The sequence below is a fragment of the Pygocentrus nattereri genome, chromosome 12 (genome assembly GCF_015220715.1).
Source record: "Pygocentrus nattereri isolate fPygNat1 chromosome 12, fPygNat1.pri, whole genome shotgun sequence".
Classification (NCBI taxonomy): Eukaryota; Metazoa; Chordata; class Actinopteri; order Characiformes; family Serrasalmidae; genus Pygocentrus; species Pygocentrus nattereri.
Genome location: NC_051222.1, coordinates 15,521,149 through 15,536,588, shown reverse-complemented (window position 1 = coordinate 15,536,588; position 15,440 = coordinate 15,521,149). Strand labels below are relative to the sequence as shown.

Here is a 15,440-nt window from a genome sequence, read left to right as displayed (position 1 = left end):
ACACACCTTGTTCTTCTGCACATTGGCCACTTTTTTTGAAACACCTACCTTGTACTTGCACACACTGGCCACTTTATTAGAAACACCTATCTTGTACTTCCATACACTGGCCACTTTATTAGAAACACCTACCTTGTACTTCCACACACTGGCCACTTTATTAGACACACCTACCTTGTACTTCCACACACTGACCACTTTATTAGACACACCTACCTTGTACTTCCATACACTGGCCACTTTATTAGAAACACCTACCTTGTACTTCTACACACTGGCCACTTTATTAGAAACACCTACCTTGTACTTCCACACACTGGCCACTTTATTAGAAACACCTACCTTGTACTTCTACATACTTTCCACTTTATTAGAAACACCTACCTTGTACTTCCACACACTGGCCACTTTATTAGACACACCTACCTTGTATATCTACAGACTGGCCACTTTATTAGAAACACCTACCATGTACTTCTATAGACTGGCCACTTTATTAGAAACACCTACCTTGTACTTCCACACACTGGCCACTTTATTAGACACACTTTCCTTGTACTTCCACACACTGGCCACTTTATTAGACACACCTACCTTGTACTTCCACACACTGGCCACTTTATTAGACACACCTACCTTGTACTTCCACACACTGGCCAGTTTATTAGACACACCTACCTTGTACTTCTACACACTGGCCACTTTATTAGACACACCTACTTTGTGCTTCCACACACTGGCCACTTTATTAGACACACCTACCTTGTACTTCTACACACTGGCCACTTTATTAGACACACCTACCTTGTACTTCCACACACTGGCCACTTTATTAGACACACCTACCTTGTACTTCTACACACTGGCCACTTTATTAGACACACCTACCTTGTACTTCCACACACTGGCCACTTTATTAGAAACACTTACCTTGTACTTCTACACACTGGCCACTTTATTAGACACACCTACCTTGTACTTCTACACACTGGCCACTTTATTAGACACACCTACCTTGTACTTCCACACACTGGCCACTTTTTTAGACACACCTACCTTGTACTTCCACACACTGGCCACTTTATTAGACACACCTACCTTGTACTTCCACACACTGGCCACTTTATTAGACACACCTACCTTGTACTTCCACACACTGGCCACTTTATTAGACACACCTACCTTGTACTTCTACACACTGGCCACTTTATTAGACACACCTACCTTGTACTTCTACATGCTGTCCACTTTATTAGAAACACCTACCTTGTACTTCCACACACTGGCCACTTTATTAGACACACCTACCTTGTACTTCTACACACTGGCCACTTTATTAGAAACACCTACCTTGTACTTCCACACACTGGCCACTTTATTAGACACACCTACCTTGTACTTCTACACACTGGCCACTTTATTAGAAACACCTACCTTGTACTTTATTAGAAACACTTACCATGTACTTCTATACACTGGCCACTTTATTAGAAACCTACCTTGCACTTCCACACACTGGCCACTTTATTAGAAACACACCTTGTACTTCTACACACTGGCCACTTTATTAGAAACACCTACCTTGTACTTCTACATACTGTCCACTTTATTAGAAACACCTACCTTGTACTTCCACACACTGGCCACTTTATTAGACACACCTACCTTGTACTTCTACATACTGTCCACTTTATTAGAAACACCTACCTTGCACGTCCACACACTGGCCACTTTATTAGAAACACACCTTGTTCTTCTGCACATTGGCCACTTTTTTTGAAACACCTACCTTGTACTTTATTAGAAACACTTACCATGTACTTCTATACACTGGCCACTTTATTAGAAACACCTATCTTGTACTTCCATACACTGGCCACTTTATTAGAAACACCTACCTTGTACTTCCACACACTGGCCACTTTATTAGAAACACCTATCTTGTACTTCCATACACTGGCCACTTTATTAGAAACACCTACCTTGTACTTCCACACACTGGCCACTTTATTAGACACACCTACCTTGTACTTCCACACACTGACCACTTTATTAGACACACCTACCTTGTACTTCCATACACTGGCCACTTTATTAGAAACACCTACCTTGTACTTCTACACACTGGCCACTTTATTAGAAACACCTACCTTGTACTTCCACACACTGGCCACTTTATTAGAAACACCTACCTTGTACTTCTACATACTTTCCACTTTATTAGACACACCTACCTTGTATATCTACAGACTGGCCACTTTATTAGAAACACCTACCATGTACTTCTATAGACTGGCCACTTTATTAGAAACACCTACCTTGTACTTCCACACACTGGCCACTTTATTTGAAACACCTACCTTGTACTTCCACACGCTGGCCACTTTATTAGAAACACCTACCTTGTACTTCTACACACTGACCACTTTATTAGAAACACCTACCTTGTACTTCCACACACTGGCCACTTTATTAGAAACACCTACCTTGTACTTCCACACACTGGCCACTTTATTGGAAACACCTACCTTGTACTTCCACACATTGGCCACTTTATTAGAAACACCTACCTTGTAATTCAACTCACTGGCCACTTTATTAGAAACGCCTACCTTGTAGTTCCACACACTGGCCACTTTATTAGAAACACCTACCTCTATCTCATTGATCTTTGGTTTATGACCACAGGACCATTGTTGACCAGATATTGCTTGGGTGTATAATTGACTACTGAAGCATGTAAATTCAAAACACCATTTTTTTAGTTTGAGTTTAGAACGCCTCCCCTCATCCAAATATCCCTGTTGTGGTTAGAAAGAAAAGGCAACTCAAATTGTTCATCAGTAGATGGGCCTCAGTCTCCTACTGTACACTAGCAAGGTGGACCTGCATGGTAGGTGTTTCCAATGAAGTGGCCAATGATTGTATGTGACATTATTTACAAAAAGAACTTAATAATAATTATCTGTTTAAATAACATAGCACTGGAGTAGTTGCTTCCTGGCAGTAGTTCACTGGTTTCTAGCAAATGTTTTCTCTTATGGCACGAATTAGCAGTACACATTCAAATAAGGTTACATATAGAAATCCCAAAACATTACAGCTGCCCTGGATTAATGTAAGTGTACTGAAAGATCCTGGAAAACATACACTTTGTACATTTTACTATGTGTGTGTTGTTATTACAAATCCTCTACTCATTCCATGATTAATCCCTAAAAGTTGAACTTCAGAAGTCTTACATTAAAAGGAAATAAATAAAGGGGGGGAACGCCCGAGAGCTTTCCCATATCTTACATAAAACATTTAAAGTTAAACAATCTGCTGTGAGAAAGTGAGACGGGTCTCCAGAGTTATTGATCTTAGCAAGCCGATGTCTGTTTTGCTAAAGGGCCTTTGTTAGGGTTGTGCACAGTACCTGTAGCAGTCATTGTTGAATTTATTGTAGCTGCCCAGAGCAGTGAGGCTGCCTAAGCAGATACCATAAGAGAAGAAGATTTGTGTTCCTGCGTCCATCCACACCTTTACAGCCGGAGAGAGCAAAAGAGAGAAGGTCACGACCTATGGGCTGGTCCTACACAAACTGTCGTGTGTTGTAGTAACTGATCCAGGAACATCTGTTTTCAGTGACTTGAAAGTGGGCTAAGTTTGGGTTGGGCCCAAAATGTCGAGTTTATAGTGTGATGACATACATTTGCGCCGATGCTGAGGATGTTTACAAAAACTACCCACACTTTTGGTGTGGTTTTTTGAAAGACTTTGCTTAGTCTAACTGAACTGCCTAAACTTCTTTTCTCTGATCTCCTTATAGTGAAGCAAAATTCCTGCTGTCATGATATTTCTGTTCATTTATAACATTAAAGTGAAATTTGTCTGATCTTTACTTAAGCTACAATAAAGAACACCATTTGTTTAAAATAATAACATTGTTAATAACTAGTACATAATATATTGTCCTTGCCCATATAGAATATATTGTTCAAACATTTGCAGTGTAGGTTGGAAAGGGTATGTGAAATCTGGGCTAATGACTTCAACAAAAGCTAAGTGGAGGCAGAAGTTAGTAAACCAATCAATGAAGTGAGATTGGAGGTGTGAGTTAGTGCTACTTCAAATACTAAACGTACTCAAATGTTTGCTATTCACAAGAAGCATTTAAATTTACTAAATTTTAGAAAACAATTTCAAAGAGTTTAGGCATTCATCAGTCTATATTTAGACAAACAGTGTATAAATTGAGATGATCTAGTGCTGTGTCTACTTTTCCTAGACGTGGCTGCCCAGTCAAGATAATTCCAAAGGCCAATATGAAAACATCAACCCAACAGTGAAGCATGGTGGAGGGAGCATCACGCTTTGGGACTGCTTTGCTGCCTCTTGGCCTGGACAGCTTGCAATAACTGAGGGAAAACAGAATTCCCAAGTTTATCAATATACGATAGGATCATTTTCGGGTGGCTTTCTGAAGCTGGTTAAAGCAGCAGGATATTGACCCTAAAGATGAAAGTAAATCTACTCCAGAAAGGCTTCAAAAAATAAAACCTGCTTTTTGGAGAGGCCATTCAGAGCCCAAACCTCAACCCAACAGAAATGCTGTGGAATGACCTAAAGAGTCGTTCACACCAGATATCTTAAGAATATGGCTGAGCTGAAGCAGTTCACTAAGGAAGACTGGTCCAGTAATTCTCTTGAACATTGTGCAGATCTGATCTGCAGCTACCTGAAGCTCTTGCTTTAGGTTATTGCTACCAAAAGAAGTTTGACCAGTCATTAAATCCAAGGGTTCACTTACTTTTTTCACCTGCACTGTGAATGTTTAATTGTTGTGCATAATAAAGACACTACAAGATTTCAACTGTTTTTGTGTTATTAGATTCAGCACATTGTGTTTGTTTATACCTGTTACTTAGGTGAAGAACATATCACACTTTATGACCAAATAATGCAGAAAACTAGGTATTTCCAGAGTTCACATACTTTTTCTTGCCACTGTACTTTGTCCATTGTGATGTGAATTCCACATTACTGTGCAAAAGTCAGAGACTCCCCTTTCACAATTTCTAATCAAAATAGCCATTGAAATTTCTGCATAGTTTCAATGGTTGAGATGCAAACAAAGGCCTTTGAAGTGGTTTGATGTGAAATGGTTTATGTAGAAAAACTTACCATCTGCTGATAGGAACCTGGTGTCATGTCTACAGTGCAAATATATTTATTAACCAAAATAACCAGTAATGCTCAACATGTCTTCTGAGTTTTGGTAAGTATTAAATCTGAAAAATGTGTTTTCTACAAAGTGAAAAAGTGAAAGCAAGCCTCCACAAAAAGAATGAAAGGTGTAATAAAGTCAAAGACACACTAAAAGCTTAAAAAAAACCCTAATAATATATTTTGTTGTTGAGGCTTCTGTGTAATTCTTTGCTTACTATACATTTTCTGCTTTTTTTTCTTGATGCTGAAAAATTAATAACTTAATAACCATTAAAAATGTAATAACCATTTTGATTGAAAGGGTGGTCTCTGACTTTTGCACAGTACTGTGGCTCCAAGAATCGTATGATGAAAATGAAACAAATTAACGGCTCACTGAATAGATACATAAATAAATAAATAAATATAAGACTAGAAAACCTGGATCCTTGACTGTTGGCTGAACATATGAAACCTAGAAGAAATGATTCACAAATCAAACTGATTGATTCCTAAAACTTCTTGTCCTTGGTGAATTGTATTTATGGTGATGGGACACAAGCCAACTTATCACCGCTGTTCTAAGAAAGTGTCCCTGGCCCACCTCAAAAACTGTAACTTTGTAGAAGCAGGAACATTTTTCACATCTGTTAATGTAGCCGAATAACTTTTTAAAAAATGTTCTTTCTTAAATTAAAAGACAAAGTTTATAATGTGTGAATGTTTGAGTCATGCTGTGTTACCTGAGGGTCATGGAGGCGTGTGTGGTTAGGTTTGAGGTAGTAGATGATGCCCTCTACAGCGCCGGGCAGGGTCGCACCACGGACCAGCAGAACCAGCAGCATGGCATATGGGAAGGTGGCTGTGAGGTACACTACCTGAACATAAAACAGATGCAACACACAGACACAAATGCAACATTCACTTTTGACTGTTCCTGTTGTGTGACCTGAAGCAAATGAATGTATGTATGTGACTACCTATATGGATGCTATCTGTCAGGTAAAGTGGGGCTAACAAATTATACAGAGACCCAGATTGTAGAACTACAAAGTTACAGTTATTGTTCCATCAGCATTTAAAGGGGCCAGGGTGGTTCCCATCCTGAAGAAGCCCATGCTTAATAACTCCAATGTCAGCAGCTGCAGACCAGTATCGCTTCTTTCTTTCCTCTCAAAAATTCTTGACTGTGAAGTCTATAATTTATCTCTCTTTCTCTTTCAGAACCAGCTCCAGGACCACAACCAGTCTGGCTTCAAATCGGCACACTCAACAGAAAACCTCATAGCAGTGACTGAGAATCTCCAGGAAGCAAAATCAGCCAAATAGTTCTGATTTTTCTTGACCCCTCTGCAGCCTTTGACACAGTCAACCACAACAACAAGCCTTGGAATCACTGGCTCTGCATGGAAGTGGTTTGAGTCCTATCTGTATCTATCTTATCTGGTAACATGAAGAGGGTCCACACCTGCTCTCTGCAGGCTCTCCACCGGTGTCCCACAAGGCTTGGTGCAAAGATCACTTCTCTTTTCACTCAACATTCTCTCTTTTCACTCTCATTCTCTTGGTGATGTAATGTCCTCTCATGGCCCAATTAATGTTTTCCTTCCCACCTTCTGACTCAGCTGGTTTCAGCTGTCATGGATAGTAGCTCACCACCTGCAGCTCAATCCTAGCAAGACTAAGCTGCTATTAATGCTTGGGACTACGGGTCCTGCAAGAATTCTTGGCTGTGATTCTGGATAACCAGCATTCGTTCTCAGCTCATATTACAAACCAGACTCTGTCATTCAGATTTCTCCTTTAGAACATCTAGAGGATTCAACCCTTTCTCTCTCAGGTGCTAGTTCAGTTGTCATCTGAAGGCTTGACTACTGCAACTCACTCTTGGCTGGTCTTCCTATGTGGCCCTTCAGATCCTTCAAACTGCCTTCCCTGGCTTCCTGTAGCTGCCCAATTAAAAACACTGATGCTTGTCTACAAAGCAAAAAAAGGAACAGCACCACCCTACCTTAGGACAATGGTCAAAATGTGATCTTTACCTTCAAACATCAAGTACAACTTGGCCTGACCTGCCATCTTTCAACATGCATGGAAGACATGCATCATGACTCTTCTTTGTCCTGGATCCCACTGGCTGTCTGAACAGCAGACTCTCTTATGGTCTACAAACTTAGACTGAAGACCCATCTCTTTGTACAGAACTTAAAAGAGCACTAATCTAGGTAAATGAAATGTATTTTATTGCACCTATGTTTATGTATTTTGTATCTTTCTAGATATCAGCTCTGACTTTTGTGTCTGGCTTTGTTCATGGGTAGTTTGGACCCTAACATGTTTGTACTCACTAGGATACATTCTCTGAGTGGATAAAAAAGCACTTTTGTAGTTCAAGAGCATCTGCTCAATGCTGTAAGTGTAAATGGTATAAATATATGTGAAAGTTTTGGGCAAATGGGCACAAGACGTTTGTATAATCACCATAGAAAAGCATTGCCAATAGAACAGGATGCTCTAGAGCAGCCACAGGTCACCATGCTCAATGCCAGGCTTTGGCTATAAAGGGATAAAGCTACCCAGCATTCAGCTTGTGTTTCTTGAAGTAGTTCATGGTGGATTTTGGGATATATTTTGAATCATTGTCCTGTTGTAGAAACCAGCCTATTTTCAGCTTCAGCTACTTAACTGACTGTGTCACATTTGCTTCCAGAATTTGCTCATATTTACTGAAATCCATTGTGTCACTGGTTAGTCCACCTTAACAGTTGACAAGGCGTTCTTTTCATCAAATGCTCCTCCTGTTTTCCAAACATACCATAGGTGACTGTGGCCAAAGAATTCCAATTTTACTTCATCAGTTCAGAACAATTTTTGGTGTTGTCTTTCATAGTTCAGATATTGTCTTTTGTGATGAGGTGTCAGGTAAAGTTAAACCCTGGCTGGAGGTTTTCTTGGTCTTCCAGGTCTTGCCTTGACTTCCACGTCTTCTTATCTGCAATTGGCTCAATCACTATTTTGTTTTCTCTATACTTTATCAAATATAACGTATCTGTGCACTAACATCAACAAAATATGTGATTTGGCCAGGGGTACCCATACTTTGTATACAACCATATTTGGTAAATGGCCTTGATGAAATGGACAATGAGTGAAGATACAAGGTGTACTTAATAAAGTGTCCAGAGAGTGTGTCGAAAAAGCTGTTATTGAAAAAAGAAAACAATTTTCTATTAAAGCATTTTGAAAAGCTACATGTCTCTAGACTTTTGGTGTCTAGGGAACATGTGTGTTTCTTCTCATTCACCTTGCCTGTGGATTTGACCCCCTTCCACACACAGAAGTAGCAGACCACCCAGACCGCCAGCAGACATAGAGCCAGTCTCCAGTGTACAGAGCCCAACTCTCCGACTCCATCAGACACATTCAGTACCTCCCGCCTGGAGAATAACAATAGCACAACCACACCATATCTGTAATCTGTACAATCATGCTCTACAAACATACTGAAAGCTTCTACACTATGCTGTACTCACTCCCAGAACTCCATAACAGGAGAGGTCGCATTCAGAGGCAGTCCGCTGATGTTCTCACCCTCAAACACTGCACAGGTCTCTGTAGTGGAAAAAAATACATGAAAAATGTCCATCATGCAAGACATTATATAGATTTACTTTTAACATTAATATACGGTATCACGCTCACAAAGAGGTTCCAAGCTCAACAATATCACCAAAACAACCCCCTGAATTGTAAGTTTAGTATTATCTTAGTTTAATTGTACCATACTCTGCTGAATTTTTTTAAATGATTTTTTATTTTTCAATTTAAAGATGTGAAGTTAAAACACAAGGTACTCATATACACTTTTCCCCTGCAAAAGTGAATGCAGTACATTGAAAACTCATATTACACAATTGGACCTTATGGCTAGCTGTACATGGTGAAACTTTCATGTAACTTTAGTTGCTTGAAACCTACATGACACTTGCAATATCCTGCAACCTATTTGAAACTCAGCTGCAACACTTGCAAGCATCTCAACTTTGTGAAATAAGTTTCATGAAACTGCTAATCAAGATGCCAGTAACACATCACCTGATTTCACGGGAACAACAGACAAGAAAAGAAATGTTTTATTAGATTTTTGAAAAGTAGATCCTCTTTTTTGACTTGAGGTTGACTATTCTTCATTTCATCAGTTTCCTGAGCCATGACAACAAAAGTGAGTTGGGTGTGGCTGTGAGTGATGGTCAGCAGTGTTACCTGTGTTCCAGGTGTTGTTGCAGTGGGCCCAAGGAAGTTTGGACTGGAAGCTGCAGCCCAGGTAGAAGAGAGCCCAGGCCAGAATGATGATGTAGTACACACATCCATGCAGAATCATCACCTGACTGGCATAGCCCAGACCTGCAACATGAGCATACATATCAGCTTATGATTGACTTATTATGATATCTTAAATATGGAATTCTACATTTATACATTATTCAATCATCACACTTATTTAGAATCATTTGAAAATGAAATGGTTCATTGTAGAGAAACTACAGTTCTCTTTACAGTGGTGATGATGGGAACCAGGGGTCCCAATCTCTACAATGCATGTTTAGCCATTGTATTTTTATACGCAATGACCACTGAACCAACATGTGCCTTCTGAGTTTTTTTAAAAAATGTGCTCTGCAAGTAGCCCTGCATCATGAATGGCTAGAATAGCACTAGCCTTAAACAACTTCATCACCATCCCAACCTAAACTAAACCAAATTTGGTTTTTAGGGTAATAGTTTATTTGCATGGTCCATTGTGAACTAAAAAAATAAAATAAAAGTCATAAAATAAAAGTCTACTTTTTTGAGCATATTGTTTGATCTCCGCTCTTATACATTTTGTTGTATGGACAAATGAAGTCAAATGAATTCAATACAGCTGCCAATCAACATCAGAGGTGATGCTTTTAATCAATCTGGCTGATCGACAGTCACAGATATAAATGACATGCATCTAAAGACAATCATTGGTGTATGGGTGGAGGGTAAATAAATAAATCTCATTTTAAAAAAGGCCAAAAATAAAAGACCGTAAACAACATGGGAGTCTGGGACTCAGGCCAGGTAAATCCTTGCATTAAATCACCCCTGAATACATCTGTTTCATTTTTTGCCACTTTATTTAGTCTACACATATTATATCAGCTCCACATGTTTTTTGTTTTGATTTGCTGGGACATAGCATACAACATGCAGACTACACAAGTTATGGAATTTAAACTATATTACAGACACATTTAAAAAATTAAGCAAAAGTAAGGTTTAACTTGCAAACAGAAAATACTGACATTAATCTCAACTGCTTTTTCATGCCAAGGGAAAGCATTGTACTCTGTCTTTATATGTGTGAATGAAAATGTGTAGCATAATTTGTACAGTTTTGCAATATTAATAGAGTATACTGCTGAAATGGCCATCACAAACTCATTTATTTTAGGCCAACTCATGGACTTATCACTATGGACACAATACAGCTCAGAACTATTATACACCTTCACTAACTCTACTCAAGGGCACTACAGGCAGTTCTGGCTTTCAAATAATCTGGGTTGACGGCTTAGTCTGTTGCACCACTCAGGAACACAGAAGTTACACATATTTCATGTCTATAAATGTTTAATACACTGTAGAAAATGTGTTGTTTTAACTTCAAAAGGTAAAATGGTCAGAAGTGGTGCAACTGTCTAATGATTCATCACAAATTCAGGAGATTGTGGTTTTGAAATCCAGGAAAACCACAACTGACCCAACAGGAAAAAATGTTGGATGGAAAAATTGATGCATCAAATGCACTTGATTCAAGCTTTACATCATTTACACACCAGTTTGCCTGCAATATATGCATCCTACTACTGGGATTGTGTATGGGCCCAGTGCGCTCCATAAACACACATAACAGGCCACTTTGGAGTCTTTAACAGCCCAGCTGCTCACCATATGGCCTGGGCACCTTCAGCTCAACCAACAGAAGGTATGATATAAATATTTTCTGTACTATACATGCTATTGAGATTGAACTTCAACTGTAACAGTTATGGATGACTGCATTTGAAAACTTCCTCTTCCAGAAATGACAATTACTTAGAGGTACTGTACAATGTAATTCTTGCTTTTATTGCCCTAGTCTGGACTTGGGTGGTATTTGACCTCTCAGGATTGGATATACATATCAGATTAATTAATAACTTAATAGTGTGGGGGTCCTTACCACTGAAGAACAGGGTCAAAGGGTTACAAAAAACAGGGTAAAAGGGCTTACAAAGTATGCAGAGAATATATTATAGCAAGCCAAACAGGAAGTATTTCATGAACATTGATATATATGGAATGAACACTGATATATACTGAATGAACATTGATATATATGGAGTGAACACTGATATGATGAACATTGATCTATATGGAATGAACACTGGACTCACTGGCCTGGAACATACCCTCTGGTCCCCTTTTTTAAAAAGAGGCACCACCACCCCAGTCTGCCAATCCAGTGGCACCACCCCCGATGTCCACGCAATGTTGAAAAGGCGTGTCAGCCAAGACAGCCCCACAACATCCAGAGCCTTGAGGAACTCGGGACGGATCTCATCCACCCCTGGAGCCTTGCCACCAAGGAGCTTTTTAACTACCTAAATGACTTCGGCCTCAATAATGGATGAGCCTATTCCCGTGTCTCCAGACTCTGCCTCCTCACTGGAGAACGTGTCGGTGGGATTGAGAAGGTCCTCAAAGTATTCCTTCCACCGCCCTATGATGTCTTCAGTCGAAGTCAGCAGCACACCATCTCCACTATATACAGTGCTAGTGGCACACTGCTTTCCCCTTCTGAGTCGCCTGATGGTTTGCCAGAATCTTTTTGGAGCCGACTTAAAGTCACTTTCCAAGGCCTCACCAAACTCCTCCCACACCCAAGTTTTTGCCTTGGCGACGACTGAAACCACAGATCGCTTGGCCTGTCGATACCTGCCAGCTGCCTCTGGTGTCCCACAGGCCAACCATGCCCGGTAGGACTCCTTCTTCAGCTTGACGGCATCTCTCACCTGGGGTGTCCACCACTGGGTTCGAGGATTACCGCCCCGACAGGCACCTACTACCTTGCGGGCACAGCTACAGTCAGCCGCTTCAACAATGGAGGAGCGGAACATGGCCCATTCTGAGTCAATGTCCCCCACCTCCCCCGATATCTGGTCAAAGTTCTGACGGAGGTGTGAGTTGAAGATCAATCTGAAAGGTTCTTCTGCCAGACATTCCCAGCAAACCCTCACTACGTTTTGGTTTGCGCAGTCTGACTGGCATCTTTCCCCACCACCTGATCCAACTCACCACCAGGTGGTGATCAGCTCCTCTCTTTACCCGAGTGTCCAAAACACATGGCCGCAAGTCCGATGACACGACTACAAAGTCAATCATTGAACTGCGTCCTAGGGTGTCCTGGTGCCATGTGCACTTATGGACATCCTTGTGTTCAAACATGGTGTTCGTGATGGACAAACTGTGGTTTGCACAGAAGTCCAAAAACTGAACACCACTCGAGTTCAGATCAGAGAGGCTATTCCTCCCAATCACACCCCTCCAGGTCTTACTGTCATTGCCCACGTGAGCGTTGAAGTCCCCCAGTAGGACAATAGAGTCTCCAGAAGGAGCACTTTCAAGCATCCTTCCCAAGGACTCTAAGAAGGCTGGGTACTCTGAACTGCTGTTCGGTGCATAAGCACAGACAACAGTCAGGACCCGTTCCCCAACCAAGGAAGCGACCCTCTCGTCCACCGGAGAAAACCCCAACATACAGGCACCGAGCTGAGGGGCTATGAGAAAGCCCTCACCTGCCTGCCGCCTCTCACCATGGACAACCCCAGAAAAGAATAAAGTCCAGCCCCTCTCAAGAGGATTGGACCCAGAGCCCAAGCTGTGTGTTGAGGTGAGCCCGACTATATCTAGCCGGTATCTCTCAACCTCGCGCACCAACTCAGGCTCCTTCCCCATCAGTGAGGTAACATTCTAAGTTCCAAAAGCCAGTTTCAGCAACCGAGGATCAGAACGCCAAGGCCCACGCCTTCAGACACTGCCTGATCCACAAGCACTGCCTGATCCGGGCAGGGTACGCAAGTCCCGTTCTTTCATTATTTTCATAGGGGGAATTTTGGATCACTCTTTGTCTGACCTGTCACCTAGGACCAGTTTGCCATGGGAGACCCTACCAGGAGCTTTGCTCCAGACAACATAGCTCCTAGGATCATTCAAGCACGCAAACCCCTCCACCACGATAAGGTGGTGATCCATGGAGAGGACCTTTGACATATATTGAACAGAAATTGCTGTTGAAGGGTTGAGGATGGCCAACAAAAACTGTGCATCAATAAATGGGCATTAACAAACTCCAGGTGGAGATTAAAAGAAGGAAATTCTGATAAAGTATTATATTATAGTAATAATATATATGTTATGTAATATATATATGTGTCTGTGTGTGTGTGTGTATATATATATATATATATATATATATATATATATATATATATATATACACACAGTGATCCGTTGGACAGAGTAATCTGAGAGTGGCTGATGTATGATGCGAAGCCACAGATGGGTGGAACTTCAATATGTACATAATTTGACATGGTGCATAAGAAGAGTCAGATGAGGCCATGTCTGTTTGAAAAATACTCTTTTACTGAGAGCATGGGAAAACAATGCTACTTGAAAAGCAACTGAAAATTGAGGGAGGTCACTCCTCGCCCTGCTCTTTCTTCTGATGGTCACCAAACACAAACACACTCCCACTAACCCTGAGCTGGGCACAAAATAACACAGCAATTAACACATACACACACTGTAACTAAAGAACAACAACATAACAACATTAAAAAGCAACGTAAACAGTCTGTTTAGCGGGGAGGAGAGGGCAGGGCCAAGGCTACAACACACACAACCCCAAAATCCATCTCTGTCTGAACAAAACATTTTATAAATTATAATATTCCTTTTTTTATCTCAATGTTCGATCCATATATATCAATGTTCATTCAATATATATCAATGTATATCACTATCTGATATATTAGATAATAATATCAGGTTAATTTTGGGTGAAATTGGGTGATTTTCTGCTAAATTACTCACTGGTGCTGATATCACAGCTTGACGATGTTCGACTAGTTAGGGCAAGGTCTGCTGAATGGTCTGATGTATATCATGTCTGTAACTTAAATCATTCTGAAGTTAGGAAAGCTGGAATTTACCTACATCTTTGTGGGCTTTGGGTTCTAAAGGTTAAATTCTGAGTAAGTACTATTTATTGACAATTAAGTTTTGAGTATATAATTGACTTGTATGACTTCTAAATACTTAATATTTACCTTTATACACTATATTGCCAAAAGTATTCACTTATCTGTCCAAATCATTGAATTCGGGTGTTCCAATCACTTCCATGGCGTACCAGCGTTCCAGTGTCGTACCATGATCGGATGCCACCTGTGCACCAAGTCCAGTTGTGAAATTTCCTCACTACTAAATATTCCACAGTAAACTGTCAGTGGTATTATAACAAAGTGGAAGCAATTGAGAAAGACAACAACCCAGCCATGAAGCAGGGTCAGAGGATGCTGAGGTGCATAGTGTGCAGAGGTCACCGACTTCCTGCAGAATCACTACAGACCTCCAAACTCCATGTAGCCTTCAGATTAGATCAAGAACAGCATAAAGAGCTTCATGGAATGGGATTCCATGGCTGAGCAGCTGCATCCAAGCCTTACATCACCAGGCACAATGCATAGCGTCGAATATAGTGGTGTAAAGCACTGCCGCTGGACTCTAGAGCAAAGGAGATGTGTTTTTTGGAGTGACAAATCATGATTTTCTGTCTGGCAATCCTATGGACGAGTCTTGGTTTGGCACTTGCCAGGAGAACGGTACTTTGACTGTATTGTCCAAAGTGTAAAGTTTGGTGGAGGGGGGATTATGCTGTGGGGTTGTCTTTCAAGAGTTTGGATAATTTCATGCTCCCAACTTTATGGGAACAGTTTGGGAACAGCCCCTTCCTGTTCCAACATGACTGCACACCAGTGCACAAAGCAAGGTCCATAAAGACATGGATGAGCGAGTTTGGTGTGGAAGAACTTCACTGGCTTACACAGAGTGCTGACCTCAACCCGACACAACATCTTTGGGATGAATTAGATCGGAAACTGTGAGCCAGGCCT

General features: G+C 40.9%; 1 protein-coding gene across 3 annotated transcripts in view; it reads right to left on the bottom strand.

Annotated features, from left to right (window-relative positions):
* The window catches only part of LOC108429854 (sodium- and chloride-dependent GABA transporter 2-like), a 31,102-nt gene that overhangs the window by 12,919 nt on the left and 2,743 nt on the right, over positions 1-15,440 (bottom strand). For 2 of the 3 annotated variants that reach the window (XM_037543654.1, XM_037543655.1), the window contains exons 3-7: positions 9,454-9,594; positions 8,724-8,802; positions 8,495-8,627; positions 5,934-6,068; positions 3,419-3,522 (exon numbers count right to left, since the gene is read on the bottom strand). In XM_037543654.1, the coding sequence (XP_037399551.1) occupies positions 3,419-3,522; positions 5,934-6,068; positions 8,495-8,627; positions 8,724-8,802; positions 9,454-9,594 (592 nt within the window). Of the gene's footprint in view, positions 1-3,418; positions 3,523-5,933; positions 6,069-8,494; positions 8,628-8,723; positions 8,803-9,453; positions 9,595-11,657; positions 11,688-15,440 lie in introns of those variants that run through there. The other variant, XM_037543656.1, reaches the window with a different exon arrangement.